This window comes from Coffea arabica, chromosome 7e, assembly GCF_036785885.1.
Source record: "Coffea arabica cultivar ET-39 chromosome 7e, Coffea Arabica ET-39 HiFi, whole genome shotgun sequence".
In the NCBI taxonomy this organism is placed as follows: Eukaryota; Viridiplantae; Streptophyta; class Magnoliopsida; order Gentianales; family Rubiaceae; genus Coffea; species Coffea arabica.
The window spans coordinates 16,926,190-16,944,100 of NC_092323.1; the positions used below are offsets into that span (position 1 = coordinate 16,926,190).

General features: G+C 35.9%; 1 protein-coding gene across 4 annotated transcripts; it reads left to right on the forward strand.

The window, feature by feature from the left end:
- The first annotated feature begins 308 nt into the window (after positions 1-308).
- Positions 309-16,747, forward strand: LOC113701588 (phosphatidylinositol 4-kinase beta 1). 4 transcript variants are annotated; one of them, XM_027222319.2, is made up of 17 exons: positions 309-470; positions 612-2,455; positions 3,948-4,139; positions 4,233-4,281; positions 5,832-5,964; positions 6,078-6,555; positions 7,805-7,885; positions 7,959-8,081; positions 10,128-10,197; positions 10,570-10,667; positions 10,760-10,864; positions 13,420-13,473; positions 14,150-14,293; positions 14,435-14,488; positions 14,591-14,665; positions 15,644-15,727; positions 15,812-16,747. In XM_027222319.2, exons 2-17 carry the CDS (start codon positions 839-841, stop codon positions 15,911-15,913), a joined length of 3,459 nt encoding a protein of 1,152 aa, XP_027078120.1. In that variant the 5' UTR covers positions 309-470; positions 612-838; the 3' UTR covers positions 15,914-16,747. The 4 variants fall into 4 exon arrangements, 3 of the variants coding, with proteins under 3 accessions (XP_027078120.1, XP_071914519.1, XP_027078121.1); XM_072058418.1 differs by lacking the exon at positions 14,435-14,488 and having other exon boundaries at positions 331-470; positions 14,606-14,665; positions 15,812-16,708; XR_003450941.2 differs by lacking the exons at positions 15,644-15,727; positions 15,812-16,747 and having other exon boundaries at positions 331-470; positions 14,417-14,488; positions 14,591-14,642.
- Positions 16,748-17,911: the final 1,164 nt, after the last annotated feature.

Genomic DNA, 17,911 nt, shown 5'->3' on the forward strand with positions numbered 1-17,911 from the left:
AAAACATTTAAAATTATCTAAGAATCCAAATATTTAATAATCTAATTTATATACAAATAGAGATGTCCAAATTTCAATAGTTATTTTAGATATTCATGGCAAGCTAAAGAAAAATTTGAATTCACCATGACTAAAGAATAAAGAAAATTTGAATTTTGAATATTTTCTAACGACCTTATTTACTGCTAACAATAGAAAACATTAAAAAAAGGAGAAAAAAAAAGAAAAAACAGAAATTAAAATGATTAAAAAAAAAGAAATAGTAGTAAAATAGTCTTACATCACCACCAACCGATCACGCGCACGTTAGCCCCCACCACAGTATTCCCCATTTCCACTTCAAAATTTCAATTTTTTCTTAACCAAAACGCTGCCGATCACCACCAGCTCAACTCCCCGGTTTCTTCATCTTCTCGCTGCCGACGGGATCAATTCAACTCGCGGAGACCTTGTAAACGATGTCGTCTGCGGTAACTTCCTCATTTCTCTCTCTCTTCTTTCCACTTCCTGTTCCGATCTCTCTCATTTCAAAATTTAGCAAAAAATGGGGTAAATTCAGAATTCGCAAAAAAATCAACTTTTTATTCATCTTCTTTTTTTTTTCCTCTCAGAATCATCTTGACATCATCGGGAGCTGAATTGAATTGAATTGAAAATCTACTGAATTCAGAACCTTAGTGTGTTCAATTTAGTGCAATTGAACTAGCTAGGGTTTTCAAAATTTTTCTGTGAATATTTAGGTGTAGGTAGATAGATATACGAATACATTTGAGTTTATATAGATGGAGGAGAGGATAGTGTTGTGAGATTTAGGGTTTGGGTTTTATGAAGATGTAAAATGGCGAAGCTGTTAGGATTAGCGAGAGGATTAATAGGGGAACCAGCCGAGTCACCTCGGGAGATTACTCGAACCATTCCGACCAGTGAGAACATCGGTGAGAGTGGGTGGCTTATCCGATTCTTTGACTCGGCGTTTTTCTGTGAGTGGATTGCTGTCAGCTACCTGTACAAGCATGATCATGCAGGTGTTAGGGATTACTTGTGTAATAGAATGTATACCTTGCCACTTCCGGGTATCGAGAGTTACTTGTTCCAGATATGTTATATGCTCATTTACAAGCCAAGCCCCTCCTTGGATAAGTTTGTGATTGATATTTGCTCTAAATCACTCCAAATTGCTCTTAAAGTGCATTGGTTTTTGATGTCGGAGCTTGAGGACAACGATGATAATGATGGGATTAGTAGGATTCAGGAGAAGTGTCAGATTGCTGCCACTTTGATGGGTGAGTGGCCGCCCTTGATTAGGCCACAAAATGCTGCTTCGTCAAGCCCAATGGGGAAGAATCAAATGCTGAATAGGTTACTTTCTTCAAAACAGAAGCTGCTGTCTCTGACATCATCACCTCCCTCAACACAGTGGTCTATGTCACTTTCGCCTACTTCTGGTAATAATTTACAGCAGGATGATGGTGGTGGAAGTAATCAAAACCTTAATAGCAAGGTGTCATCGCCAGAAGAGAATAAGATCTTTAAGAAGTTTATTCCGGGACCAAAAATGCGGGATGCTCTACTATTCAGGAAGTCAATGGACAAGGATGAGGAAGAGTCAGAGAAAGATGGGTTTTTTAAGAGGTTATTGAGGGATAGTAGGGATGAAGATGTCAGGAAAGTAGTGGGCAAAGATGAAGTGGAGCCTGAGAAGGAAGGGTTTTTTAAAAGGTTGCTTAGAGATAGTAGTAGAGATGATGATTCTAGGAAATCACTTGATAATGATGAGGAACCAGCGAAAAAAGAGGAGGGTTTTTTCAAGAGGTTGCTTGGAGATAATAGGGATGAAGATTCTAGGAAATCTATGGATAAGTCTGACGATGAGTCAGAGAAGGATGGGTTCTTCAGGAGGTTTTTAAAAGACAGTAAGGATGAAGAAGAGGAGCTTACGTCAAGCTCAGATGGGTTCTTTAAGCGGATATTTCGTGACAGTAAAAATGATGCCGAGGAAAAAGCAGGTTCAAAATCTGGGGATGATGATGGTAAAGAAGGATTTTTCCGGAAGCTTTTCAAGGAGAAATTTGAGGAAAAGAAGGATGTTGGTGAAAGAAATGATGATGAAGAAAGAACGCGAAAAAATTCTGAAGATGATGAAAAAGAAGGTTTCTTCAAAAAATTCTTTAAAGAAAGATTTGAGGATAAGAAAGATATGAATGACAGGAGCCAGGAGCATGGGAAGGGGCAAGCAAATGGTGAGGAAGATGAGCATTTGGATTTTTCATTGTTCCGCAGGATATTTCGGGTGCATCCTGAGGATCCTAAGTCTCCTGCAGTACAAGAAAACAGCAATGGCAGCAATTTCCTTGAAAGCAGTCCCGGAACAGAGAAATTTTTTCGAAAACTGTTTAGGGATCGTGATCGCTCTGTCGAAGACTCAGAGCTTTTTGGTTCAAAAAAGAACAAGGAGGTTAGTCCACAACTTTTTTTCCTCCATTTGACTGTTTCTTACTGCTTGTCATTGTAATTTAGTGTCTCCATTGGTGGTGTTATCATCTAGAAATATTGATTGTGACGTTACTTTTTTGGTTTTTAAACAATGTTTGTTTCAGAAAATTCCGTAATGATTCAGAGTTCAACATGAGATGGTGTTTTGGCCTTTCTTTATGGTATTGTTAAGAGTCAGTCAAAGTCATCAGATGTTCATGTTTTGATATGTTTCTATATGCTTAATTGTGTAATCATCATTTTGAACTTCTGTAACAGATTTTCTGAACTCCTTTGCATAATCCTTTCAAATAAAGGGGATCCTATAGGAACTGAAAGTGAAAAATCTGGCTTTATGCTTTTCTTTGGTGATTGAGATTTGTACCCTTTTGAAAGGCAGAACCTTTTGTTAGGTGGCTAATGCATCAATAATGGTAAAGAACAGATTCTATCATCAGAAATCCTCACTCCAGTTCTTCAAGCAGTATCGTTAGCAGAAGTTGGGACCTCCTCCTTCCCCTGGCTTCTGTTAGGGGGGATGGGGGTTCAGCTTCATCAGACACACTGTTACTGTGGTTGTATGCCAAATATCTGTTTCTGATGCTAATACTTTAATTATTTATGGATATTCTTTATCACCATTTATCCCTTATATGTAATATAAACATTCTCTAACACAACGAAGCTTATAATACTTCACGGGTGGTCTTTTGAACACAAGTATATTACAGATAGAGACAATAAAAACCTTGGTCATGCTTACATGTCTAGTCTGTCATGCATCTGTGGAGTAAAGATGGATCTTTACTTTGGACCATTTAGTGCTTTTTGACTTTTTGAGTTGTCTTTTAAGGGAAAATTGGTTGTATGCTTTTGGTGGCTGTGGCGATGTATAGTATCTTTCCTCGGAAAAATTATTAATATCTTTGTGGTTAATGGTATCCATTGAAGTGCTGGGGTTGGTTTTGGTCCCTTGTTACACTCTCTCATTTGTTCAATGAGGGAGACTTGTAGGAATTGGGTGACAAATCACAGCAGTTTCATGGTTAACTGACTTCATTGAAATGCAAGGATTCCCTTGGCAGTAGACAATTCATTGTCCAATTCATGAGCTGTGAATGTATGACCATTATGGTTAAAGGCTGATATATAGAAACCATGTTAGTGGCTTGTGATGATTGTATATCATTAGTATGTCCCTGCTCGTCACAAGTGCTTTGCCTTGTCAGGGGGAGGCACATGTACTGCACCTAGCTTCACCTCAGCACATAGGCATGCCTCTAGGTGCCTTTAGACAATATGCTTCTACTCTTTGGAGAAATCTTTTGTACATTTGGCCTTGTTCTTGCAACTTGTAGAAAGTATGAATGCATGTTTGATTAGGAATAGATTTTGGCATTTGCCTCGTTCTATTTCCCCATCTCTTTATTTTTTTATTTTTTTCATGTGGTTCCTAATGCTGTTTCACTTTGCAGAAATGTCCTGCCTCACCAAAGCAGGAGAATGAGAAATTAATTACTAAACCGCCACTTCCAAATAATGCTGCATCACATTTTCGGAAAGGGGGGTATCATGCATCACTTGATTTTGTGCAATCATTATGTGAGACTTCTTTTGCCTTAGTAGATGTATTTCCAATTGAAGATCGTAAAAGTGCTCTTTGCGAGGTTTGTTATCCTTGTGGTTTGCCCAGATTAATTTGTATTCAATTTGTCCAGAAATATATCATAGTTACTGAAATTGTGCTTCTCTGTTTCTAGTCACTTGTGGAGATTAATGCACATATAGCTGCTGCCCAGAGTAGTGGAGGTATGTAAAGTAGTTTGGGTAGTTTACTCATTTCTTTTTCTTCTTTTGAGATGCTTCATAATCATTTCAACCGTGGGTGTCTATTGTAATGGTTTATAAATAACCTAAGGACAAGGCCACTGATGCTCTTTTTTTTCTTCAAAATTCTCTGTGTTTCTCCGTCTTCTCGTGGTATTGCATTGCAAAAAAGTGATTATTTAAATTAGATTTTGATGTCTCAACAGATACTTGTTTGTTTTCTTTCCTAGCTGAAATCTGCTTAAGTATCATACGATTGCTGAATCTTTTGCAGAGTCTCTATGATGGCGAGAGCACAATAACTGTTTCTATTAGTTTATGGTTTCAAAAGAATCTCTCTTGCTATTTGGGTTGGGGTGATTATGATTGGGCTTGCTGTCAATTGCTTGCGATTCTGAAAAGCAGAATCGGGATTCAAAAGCAGCTGTTTGGATGCTGCTGATTTTCAGCCTTTTTTTTTTGCTTCCAAAAAAGCTAGAAGCAGGTCTTAAAAAGTAATCAAGAACAGAAAAAAGTAGCATTTTTTAAAATCAGAAGCCGAAAGTTGTGCCTCCAAGAAAGCTAAAAGCAGGTTTTTAAAAGAATTTGAGAACAGAAAAAGTAGTATTTTTTAGAATCAAAAGCTAAAATTAGGTGTTCAAAGTCATTTGGGAACAGGTCAATTGTACAATTCGGAGAGGACATTGATTAAACATAATAGGGCTTATTGTTTTATTCTTTTCAGTATGCTCTCTACTGCCAGATTTATTTGGAAATTTTTCTTTCACATTAATAGATGTTCTTGCTGAATATTTAGAATAAAAGCAAATGGCATCTTGGAACAAGTTAAAAGCTTGTGAATTTGCTGATAAAGGGCGATATGATAGAATATAGATAATTTATAATTGTTGGACGCTTTTAAAGTTGTGGTCTGTTTTTTTGTTTACAGTCTCCTGTTTGATGTAAAGGATAAAAATTTGCAGGGTGTCATTTGATATGGTTGTGTACTGCTTTCTACTGTACTTTAGTTATGCAAGTATAATTTGCTTGGGAGACCCTTCTAGGTGGATTTTTTTTTTTCTTTTGTCTCTATCTTGAGACGTCCATTTATTTTGCTCCTCTGATCTGTATTTATTGTATTATATTCATCTCACTTGGTGAGTTCTCTGCTTAAAATATCAATTTATTAGTAGTGCACCTCCCATTACAATTGATCAGTAGATTACTACTTGAGATGCAATTCTTCCTAGAGCCTGTTGTTACTTGCATATGTTGTGTATGTGGTTGTGTTTTTAGAGGTTCTTGCAGCTTTTATTTCCTTTAAAAGAAGTTCTAGACTATGACTTCTTAATGCTTGGAATTGTTTCCTCCAATTTAATTTTGTTATTCCTCTTGGTTCCTCTTGGCTGTGCCCAAGGGGAGATACGGGAGATTTTTTCCTGAGAAAGATAGGTCATTTTATTTGTTACTATTTTTTTTTTGGAAAGGAGAAATTTTTTGCTTCTTGAGGCATGTTTAATACTTTGACATTAGTGATTTTGCTTGTATCATAGGTATTTGTTTCCCAACGGGAAAGGGAACATATCGTGTAGTTCATATACCTGAAGATGAAGCTGTTCTTTTAAATTCTAGGGAAAAGGCTCCATATTTGATCTGCGTTGAAGTTCTGAAAAGTGAAACTGCAAGGTAATTCATAGAACTGCATTAGCCTTAGAAGCTAGTTTCACTTCTTCCACTAAATATGATGTCAAATGATGTGAACTAATATTTCTATTATATTGAAATTTTTTTTCTAATAGCAACTCAAAGGATGTTTCAAACAGTCAAAAGCTTTCTAAAGGAGGTATACCTTTGGCCAATGGAGATGCATTATTGCCAAAGCCACCACCTTGGGCATATCCTTTATGGACTGGGCCTGATATGTACCATAGTGGTTATGATCGAATGTCCAAGTCTACTTCTCAGGCAATAGATGAGGCAATGACTCAGTTATGGGAGGCCAAAGTAAAATTTGTTCATGTGAATCTTTCTGTGGAGAGTCAATCAAACTCAGAAATTCACTTTTGCCGCCCTGAAATTACTCCTTCAAATGGTGGCCAAAACAAAGAATTTGCAGCTCATGCTTCGCTGCTGAGGGAGGGTTTAGATTTGGAGTGGGTGAAGGTATCGTTGACAGCAGATCCTGGGGTTAGCATGGATGATATAGTTGACCAAGAGCCACCTAGGAGGAGAGAACACCGTCGTGTTCCAAGTACAGTAGCTATAGAAGAAGTGAAGGTACCGTTTGTTCTGGCTGTCTGCTTTTTTGTTTTTAAAAATTTAAATTTGGTGTTTGATTATGGCAAGAGAGTTTACTTCTAATTTTATATTCTTTTGTTTCTTTCAATTTCTCTGTCATTTCTGTACAAATGGGTAGTTCTCTCTATAGTTCATAGCAATTGTAAGATTCTACTGGTGTCAGTTCTCTATCAAGTTTGTGGCATTATTGCTCTTTTTTTTCACATTTATATTTTTTATTTTCATAAAAATAGCTGTATTCTTGCTTTCTCAACATGCTTTATTGACATGTTCTGCTCTCACTGAAATTGATCATTATGTGCACATTTGGGTCAATTTTGGTAAACTTTGGGACTTGCAGAGTGGTGAAGAATACCTTGGAACTCCTATGGTTTTGGAATGATTTTAAGAGCCTATTTAATAATACAAGTTTGATTTTGTTTTGAATGTGGAAGTTATGGCATAGTTGGTTGCTTTTTCATTTAACTTATACTGTCTGGATACAAAGTTTGGATCCCAGAGAGGGCATTGTTGGAACTGTGATCTGTTATTTTGTCATTCCTTTTCCTGGTGGATATCTGTTTTGGTGATGCCAATGAAAAAATGTCTGAACAGTTCTTAAGAGTATGATTATATTTTTGTGCATCATCATGTCAGTTGGAGTCATGTATTTATCTTATGTTATATGGGTCTTGTGCCGTTCTGATAGTATCATCCTACATTGGTGATGAGTTGGTTTTTTTCTGGTGAACTGAAGTTTTGTTATTGGTCAAAGTTTTCAAACACTTTGATCAAGTCAGTTAATTGAGTTGACTGAAAGATTTCAGAATTTTTTTTTGGTTTTTTAAGTTCTAGTATTAAATTTTAATTATATGGGAGGGAAATGAAATGAAAATTGTAAAGCATATGAAGCATATTATAATGACATTTGTTCTAGTGTGGTTGGCTTTTAGGTTAATGGTGTCACATGCTTGAAGATATATGTGATTTAAAGCATATGCATTTGAGTGGTGTTTACTCAGGGTAATTCAGAATTTTTGTTCTATTGTGGTAAATAGTTCAAGTAATGTTCTTTGATGACTTATTTCTTTTGGATTCCCTTTTTTGGCTTCTTGTACAAAGGCTTTTAGTGATCAGAAACAGACGTGCTTTGCTTGATTGGGGACCTGTTACCTTGCATAATTATTTCATCTGTATGATTTTGTCTGACTTGGGATTTCATTGTGTTCATAAATGTACCTTTTCACAGGCAGCTGCATTGAAAGGAGAAGCACCTCCTGGACTCCCTCTTAAAGGAGCTGGTCAGGATTCATCAGATGCAAAATCAGAGGTAGTCTAGCTGAAAGTACTAGTATTGTTAGTGTCCCCTAACATTCACTTATTTTTATCCGGTTACAAAACAGACTGCAAATGGAGGTATTCCAAAGGAAACTGATGCATTGTCAGGTGAACTTTGGGAGGTAAAAAAAGAGAGAATACGCAAAGCCTCAGATTATGGAAAATTACCTGGTTGGGATTTGCGTTCGGTAAGTTCTGAATTTCTTAAGATCTTTTTTTCCCTCTCCTCCGTTGTATTAAATAACTGGTTGTTGCTGACTAAAAATTCCCTCCTTTGCTGTCTCTAGATTTTAACTTCCAGATTTTAATTATGAATTCCTTACCTGTAAAGTATTTTTGGGTTGTATAGTTCTATTGATTGGCTGCTTTGAGAAGTCTAATAACGAAAAAGTCTAATAACTTAAAGAGTCTTGTTAGCTTAGAGTCACATTAGTGTTTGACCTCAATTTACTGGCTTCTCCGCAGCGGAAGGATTCAATGATTTAGAATAGTGGGGGGTGCAGTTTTCTCTGATTCACAGAAACCTTGAAACATGGATTGTTTTCGTGCTATCAAAGAATTAAAGGTTTATGTGCAGACAGATGTTATGCTGTTGACTGATGTTTGGCCATTTATGAAAGGAATTGTGGATTAAATACTGTGTGAAATGTTTGTAATGGAACTGTTAGTTCGGAATGTATTGGGGGTACAGACATCAGATGCATGATGGCTGGCATAAGGGGCTAGTTCATGAATGTGTTAATGCAAAAAACTTGAAGAGTGGATGATGGGTTAACAATGTTCATATGGACTTGATTGCTTATAGAGCTTAGGAAAAACGTTGATGACATGTGCATAAGAAACTTGGGAAGGGAAGCTTTCAAATGAGGCTTCTCCAACCATGATGTACTGGAGCAGTTGGCCAGTTAGCATGCGTGAACTCGTATCTATTTGTGTAAATAGGGTTTTGCATATTGGATGACTTACATCTGAGGTCACTGTTGAGCTTGCTTTGGCCTGACCATGGTGTTTGGTTGGGAGCAAGAAGCCATCAGTGAATGATACATTATCCGGCTTATTGTAGGATGTAGAACTTGGAATTTGACTGGGTTTTTGAAGTATCGTTCTCAATAGTTTGAAATCAGACTCGTCATTAAAAGCTTTAGATCACTGATTATAGCCTAATATTTTCTTTCCTTTTTTTCTGGGTTGGTTTGTGGTGCTTTCAATTGCCTTGTAGCTTCAGCTTTGAGAGCTGATTATATGAAGCAGACTTTGAGGTGCTTTGAAGATAGCTTTTTAACTTTCCAGAGCATATGAAACAGAAACATGCTTTTGTTCTTTTCTTCTGATTCTCAATAATCTGCTTTAAAAAGGAAGAAGCTCTTGGATACAAGCCCATAATCATTTGTGATGATCCCGCACAATAGGGGTTTTTTGTTTTACGCTCCTGCACATGCATGCTTCTGAGATTTCTTAATGCCTTGAATGTATCAGAACATGTTAAGATGAACACAAATTTGGTACCAATTTTACTTGCAACTTCACTTTAACCATGTTTCACTGGAGGGCAAGACATGAAACTGTGGATGATTGGTTGTTATCCTACTATATATAAAACCAGAGGGAGGGATTGGTGTAAACAATATGTATCACTTAATGTATTGCCAAATATACCCTTATTTCTTTAGACAACTACATCATTTTAACTACCTACTTTCCTAAAACTACTTCACATCCTTACAATTGTTGAAATTAAGTGCCATTTCTCCATAACAAACTATCACTTTCCTATAATACTAAAACACTTCTTTGGCACAGTTGAACCTTTTAAACTACTACTTTCTAACAAAAATAATAATTTTAATATCTTTTTATTAGATGCGCGCACATTGGGTGTGCCTTCAAGCACTAGTATTTACTATGTCTTTTGGGTTTTATTCTTCAAAACCATTCTGGACAAGTGAATTAATTGTGAGTAGTAGTAGTATTTTCAAGTTCTTGCTGCAAAATTACATGCCAGCGTCTGGCATGTTTCTGGGAATATACTGGCATTTTTATTCTTATAAACTTCAAATTTCTTTTATTCTGTTCCTTCTTCTCTTTTATGTGTTTATTCACGTGAGTTGTTCGCCTTCCTGGGTCATTTGGCTTCTTAGAAGCTTGGTCTGTCTTCATATGCTACTTAGTGTCTTGGATTGCACCACCATCATTTGTTTGATCTGGCTTCTAAAGAATTTTCTACTTTGGGGCAGATAGTAGTAAAGAGCGGTGATGATTGTAGACAAGAGCATCTGGCTGTACAGCTTATCTCCCACTTTTATGGTGAGTACTTGTTTGCTCTTAGATTTTTCTTTTCCATTTTCTTGGCTACGTTTGATTTTCTTGTTTATTTATATCTGATATTCCAATTCGCATATTTGTTCTCACTTTCAACACTGTGCACTTGTATATCATTGAGTGAAAGTTTATTCATCGGGCATCAAAGGAAGGTGAAAATCTAGTAATACAAAACCAACTTTGTTCTGGTTTATATTTTGTTCTTCTTGGGGCGCTCTTTTCCTAATTTAACAAGTTATGGATCTTTTTATCCTGGGCTGTGGTGGTGGGGTTTGCCTACATATGTTCAGTTCAAATTCTGGCTCATCACATACTTCAGATGTGGTTATGATCTTTTACTTGACCTCAAAATGGCAGATATATTCCAGGAAGCTGGCCTTCCTCTCTGGTTGCGTCCGTATGAAGTTTTGGTTACGTCCTCTTATTCAGCACTAATCGAAACTTTAACCGACACAGTATGTTCGTGATTTTAGTTGCTCATTCTCCTATAACATAATCTTGTTTATTTAATGTGCTCAATCTTGTTGTTTGATTGTTATTTCTGCAGGCTTCAATTCACTCAATTAAAAGTAGGTATTCCAATATTAGCAGTTTGCGGGATTTTTTTGTTGCCAAGTATCAAGAAAATTCTCCAAGTTTTAAGCTTGCACAGGTGATTTACTCTTAAAGACAAGGAATTTTCTGTATGATTGTGGTTTGTTTGTGTTTCATACTCTTGCTTTTTCTGTGATCTCTCTGTTTTCCTTTACTTGTACCATTTTTCTGATCTTTCGTCTTGCTTTTGGGTCGTATTTATTGTTGTCCTTAGATTTTCCTTGCTTATGGCGGCAGTATTTGAGACAGTTTGTTCATTTTGAAGTTGTTCCTACTTCTATTAGAGAGTTGTTTAGGGACTGTAGTGCACTTTTGCTTTGTAGTTGCAATATGTTGTCATTAAATGGTTGGGCCAGGCATTGTATTTTTCACTGCATTTGGTATCTGAAAGCAGTTGAAAATCTGTCATTTTTTTTGAGTAATATCTTCAGGCTTAGAAAAATAAAAGACGGGAGTTACTGAACTGTAGCAACTTGATGATATTGGCTGTCTATATTTCTACGTGAATAATCAAAAAATGCAACTAAACCAAAGCTAAAGGCTCTTCATGATTTTGGCTTTTGTTTTGACAAACTTGACTATGTTGGCTGTCTATATTTTTACATGAATAATTGAAAAATGCAACTAAACTAAAGGCAGAGGCATGTTGTGGTTTTGGTTTTTCTGTGGAAAAATTTTAAAAAATAAGACCAATTATGCATATGATTATTATTTTTAGTTTTCATACCATAGATAAGTAACAGGTGTAATAGAAATATTCAAGGAGGGACTAACTTCTGTCATGACCATCCTGAATTCAGGCTTTTCAGCCATCCATAACCTATTGCTAGATAACCATCTTAATTATTTCATACTAATAATGGTAAAAAAGTATACTATATGGTGAAGATGTCTAATACCTAGCTTGAAAGGCTTAAACTTATTTATATGGCAATATGTGGTTGGGTACCTGAAACGCCTCAAATCTAAATGGTCTTGATAAACTTTGAAATGAAGTTAAAACAAAATCAATTAGCCTTATTATGCATGTGAATGTTGAATGGTTATTATTTTATTGGATATGCTTATTCAAAGTTTGCACTTGATTTTGGATTGCTTTACTTGAGAGTTGAGAGGCTATTAATGAGATTTTTAACTTGTTGAACAAAATGAATTTTACATAATGGCGCACAATCAAGTGACTACCCAACTAACAAGAAAGAAAACAAACCAAAATTGGAAAGCGTAAATGAACCAACCCAGAAGGCTGGAATAAGTTCGTTGGTAGGAAAATAAATCCTGTTCTCTCAACTAATTAAACTTTCTCTTTTGTTAATTAACACAACCAAATTATATAAATAAAAATGGAACTAAAAGGAAGACAGCATCATATTTTTTGTTTGTGTTTCAACTTTTATTGAGAAAAATTTTAAGAAGTGGTTCAATAGAAAGTGAACTTGGCAACCTGATCCATTAATTGTTTTGCAATGTAAATTGGATTGGATGTGACACCAAGGATGTGTAATTTCACTAATTGATCCTTATTTCCTTTTACCATTGACATTTGTATTACCTAATTACATAGAGAAGTAATGGGGTTGAGGCTTGGTTGGATTCTGAGGTAGGGTTGTGTACTTTGTGGCCCTTCTGAAAGCCAGGTGACTGGGTAATCAGATACTAAGTTTTCTCTTATATGCCTTGGCTATGCAAACTTTATGGTTATCTGCAATCATGTACTGTCCAATAATTTCAATTAAGAGGTCCATCCATCACAATGATTGGGAAAATAATTGTCTTGCATATCAGAAATAATGTGTGAAAATTAAAAACACGAGACCAATCTTTGGGAAGAAAAATAATTATGCAAAAAATCCAGAATGGAACAAGTAAATTGGGATATCTAGTTACGTCTTTCTACTCACTCATATGCTTTTCCATTTATAAGACCTGACTTTTATTCTGTCAAAAATGTTTAGATGGCGTATTTGGATTGGCATTTTTTCCATGAATACCTAGAGCTTTTTTGGGGAGAGTAAAAGAGACTGTTAAAGTATTGAATCCTTTGTTTTAAATGACAGATGATTGATGTGGGTTCTTAGAAGAAAATTTGTGGGGAAAGTTGCATGGGAGCGTTAGACAATGAACCTAATTTGACGTTGGATTAGATCCTTCTGTGTCTCATAAGAATAAAGTTTATGATATTGTCTTTGATGTGTCTTCAAATCATTGGCACGCATAGCATTTCTCGCTTAATAGTTGTTAATACTAGCAAGAAAGAGACTGTTGGAGGGAGATCTTTCATTTTGTTCAAGATCTACCATGAGTGCGAAAAGAATGATAAGAAAGTGCATTGGGTGTGAGTCTGGGGTCCCAGTTATTGACAGGCAGCAGTGTGGAATAATATTACTGGGTTAATATACTCAGCTTCAGGTTGGTAGGATAAGGTCTCACGGGCTTTTTTTAACCTTTAGCCCACACCTTTTGTAAATTTTGGGAACTGTGAAGTCAGCAACTTTTGCTCCTAATGTCATTTGCTATCCTTTTTGTTGAATGCTTGCGTGTTGTTGGATTAAAATTGAGCCAAACGTTTTATTAGACTAAATTTTGTAATTGGTTTGTGCATTTGAATCGCAGAGAAATTTTGTTGAAAGCATGGCGGGATACTCCCTTGTTTGCTACCTTTTACAGGTACATCCCCTCCCCTCTTTGTATGTGTGTGTGTATGTTTTGTGTTTTTTCTTGAATGTGCCTAGAAAATTAAGAAGTATGTTAAAAGATTGGCTGCTTGATATTGAGGTTCCTACATTCTCTCAGCTGTATTGTTTTTCTTAGTTCTTCTCTTATTCCAAGAATTAATAAGTTAGTGATCTTAGCTTAGGATATTTTGATATATGTGTCAAATTCTCTCAGAATGAGGCACACAAAATATTGTTTGCTGTCAGGGGTGGTTGTTTGGATTTGATTTTGATCCAAATCGTATTTTATTTATGCATTATGTGAAAGTGTACGAGCAATACTATGTTGATTGTCGTCTAGCCATTCATAGAGACCTGCATTTTTTTTGATGGATACTGCCTTTCTGTTAAATTGTAATTTAAGGACAAAAAAAGGTAGGATTTCATGGAGACCCAGATGGCGCAGGTGAGGTTGTTTATGTGTAGACTGCAAAACGACTGAAACTTTGGGGTTTCAGGCAGTGATAAAGTAGACAGAATATGATGGGAAGAGCTGGAAATAAGAATGACCTGAGAGTGAAATTACTCACTTATTTCATCAAAGTTCTTTACGCCCTCTGCCACAATCATTTTTCCTCTTTGACAGATGTGAGTGTATCAGACATCTTACATTAGCATTCAACATGCAGATCAAGGATCGGCATAATGGGAACCTCTTGTTGGATGAAGAAGGTCATATCATACATATTGATTTTGGCTTCATGCTCTCTAATTCACCTGGTGGTGTTAATTTTGAAAGTGCACCATTCAAATTAACTCGTGAACTTCTTGAGGTAAGTATCTTAGACATATGTAACTGTATATTTTACTTGTTATCTGTTTGACCAAAAATTTCATATTTTAGATTTCTTGTTTCTATTAAAGTGTTCTTTTTGGGTCCTGAATAAGTTCATTAGTTTGTTGGCCTATGGTAGGTCATGGATTCTGATGCTGAGGGAGTTTCAAGTGAATTTTTTGATTATTTTAAGGTAGAATTTATTGCTGCACTGCTTTCTTCCTCTTTTGCAGCCCTTGCAAGAACTCTAGGCATATATTTGGAGCTTGATTTGATTTTTGTCCTGTGTATTCAGGTCTTATGTATTCAGGGGTTCCTGACATGCCGTAAGCATGCAGAGCGGATAATTCTTCTTGTTGAGATGGTGCAGGTAAAATCTTCGATAAACTTTCTCCATTGTTGCTTGTTTTACTGCACTTTCTGGATGTAAAACTTTACCGGTTTGGTATACTGGTATGAGTAAAGTTTTTTTTTTTCCTAGTGTTAAAGAGCTGTTACGTTGTGCAACATATCACATGTGGTTCTTTGTCTTTTCAGTGTGAAATTGACTTAGGAGATCTAGACTATTTAGAATGATAAAGGGACCTGAGGATGTTGATTCCTTGATATCCAAGTCTATGGAAGTGTTTGTTTTGTGTTTTTGTTAAAATAAAACATGGGCATATGTGCTTAAAATCAAGGTTGATTGAATAATTCGCTAGATCAATTACAGATTAGAAACTGTAGTTAGACAAAACAATAAGTGGTCCTTGAGTTGTAAGGTTCATTTCTTTCATTTATGATCATTTTCATCTAGATGTATCTGATATTGGAAAGAAAAAAACAAATGTTACTGTCCTTCTAAAAGTAATTTGTACATTCTATGATGATCATATTTGGGGGAAAAGTGTCAAGCATGGTCCCCACATTAGAAATGCTTAACATACTGAACTTCTAAAGTTTAGTTAGAACCTGTTATAGAATAAAACACTTAGACCTGATTATCTAATTTCAAGGATTTAAGTGCATTTGGGATTATGACTTGAATGCATCTTTGAAAAAGAATTCTGCTTGATAATGGAGTAGACAGAGATGTTCAATTATGAATTATATACTTTCTGTACTAGTCAGATTGAATCCATAACTTGCTGTAATACTAATCATTGCTAGAACCTTTTGGAAGACATTACACTTTCATCTTCGCTGATTTTATTCCTTGTTAATCTGAGGATGCATGAAAAGTGAGAGTTTGTTTATTATAAGTTCTATAGCTTTCTTGCTAGTTGAGTAACAGACATACAAACCTTCAACCTCTATTAAATCAACTTACCCAGTTGATTTTATCTAATTGAAATACTCTCTGCATCAGGATTCCGGTTTCCCCTGTTTCAAGGGCGGTCCACGTGCAATTCAGAATCTGAGGAAACGCTTTCACCTTAGTTTGACTGAAGAGGTTTGATACTCTATGATGCTTTTGATATTTCTCTAAAGTTCTTGCATTTCCTTTTTTATGATACAAGTTGTTGTTGTCTAGCAGCAATGTGTGTCCTTGGTGCTTTCTCTAATTAGCAGCAGCTTGGATGCATGGCGGACACGTCAATATGATTATTACCAAAAGGTTTTGAATGGGATATTATGAGCTTGAGTTCTGTTAGAGATTGAATTCATGAAAATTGACTCAAAGTGAAAGCATATGAAAGCTTCCTTATATTGAGGGCGATGCAGGAGGACTGGTTCATTTGTTGGATTCATTTCAAACATCTTTCTGGGGTTCCATAAAGGATCAGTGGTAAAATTTTGCAGTATGTTGTATCAATATGAGGATATTGTAATTATGTACGGCATATGTTACTTTTGGATGTCAATCATGTAACACTGGAGGTGGTCGATTTTGTTTCCCTCCATTGCTTATTTTCATTGGTGAGAAGAAATCTGATGGCTGGTGGGAATGCCTCCTGACTGACGAAGATAGTTTATTCTTTGGACCCATCTTTGACAGCACATACTGTACAGAAAGGCTTGCCGATGGAAGAGGCTCAAGGGTCTGCTGTCAGGATCGTGATCTTGTAATCATTGGTTCATGACTGACTGCAGGTTCTGAAGCGACAAATGGCTGCGTTTGTACGTGTGCTTATATTCCTCAAATGAGACCATGTTGGTGTAAGAATGCATTCTGCTGCTTATTCTTGCCTCATCTATTTTCCATCCATCTTCAAGCTAGACTTTTCTGCTACCTCCAAGGAAAATGTTCAGAGCAATGATTTGTTGTTTTGTGTATAAGAATTTTGTCGATTACAGCATCTGTAGTGCCATTTTTTCTTTTTAGTGATTTTATATGATTGTTGAAATGTGGCTTAAGTTGAGGATGTATAAAATGCCAAACTCAGCTAATGTGCTACATTTGAAATTTCCAAATTACACCTTTGAGTGCAAATGGAGGTTTGAGAGTTATTAAAACGCTTTTATTGCCTAAGCTGTTTGAACATCTACGGTTATGGCCACAAAGTTTATTTGTAGCTTCTTTTTTCCTGTTCTAGTACTGTGTTGTCAAGAAAGAAACTAATTGGCAATGTGTCAAGAGAAGAGGGGAAAAAGGAATTAATTCAACAAACTTCAATAGCAGGATCTAATTTTGATTTCCATCTGGCCTACCCGAGCAACAATAGCTTGTGATTGGCACTTTCCACTTCCATTCTGGGTGAAGATTTTTATTGATGCAAGTGTCTCATTGGCGTTTGGAGGCGTAATTAGAGATGACAAAGGTGTTTGGATAAAAGGTTTTGATAGACAATTAGGTCATTGTTGTTTCAACATAGCAGAATTGAATTGTGGGCTATCAAAAATAGCCAAGAACTGGTGTGGGAGTTGGGTTTCAAATATGTATAGGTTGATACAGATTCTTTGTTAGCATTCCAACCTCTAAGCCAAGGTAAGCATCAATGGCACTCAGCTGCTGCCATCATTGAAGATTGCAAAGTATACTGAACAGAAACTGGACTTGTTTTGTGCAGCACTCTTTTAGGGAAGGAAACTTTGTTACTGATTGTCTAGCTAACTCAAGACATTTTCGTAATCAACCTTCTGTAATTTTCGATACATCTCCAAATGAGGTGAAACGGTATTTAGATAGGAGATTGTAAGGGAATAGCACTCTCAAAATAGAGTGCATAGTGTTTTTTCTATATCATTCATATAACCAATAATTGAATAAAAATAAGATCAAGATAGTACTTTCATAATAAAAATAGCAATGGGGCGGGGATCTCGCTGCCGCCCCCACCCCTTGCTCGTGAATCTCAAATTTGTCTTTTATTATTATAATGGATTTTGATAGTATAGAAATTGAGGATATGCTATGCAGAGTCTCCACTAAGATCTTAAAAAAAAAAATTTCAATTGAACAAAACTCATAGCCTTGGGGGACTAGAAGGAATATTTATTTATGAGATTGCTGGCAAATTACCACAAAAGTTAGACAAAGGACAAAACAAGGAAAAAAAAATAAAGGTTTAATTTTCCATAATGTGAAAGAAAAATATGAAAGTTTATAGTGAGCTATATTGATGTTGAATATTGTGCCATGTTTTGGTGGCTTTCTAAACTTTTTCTTATTATTAAAGTACTAGAAGTATTATGA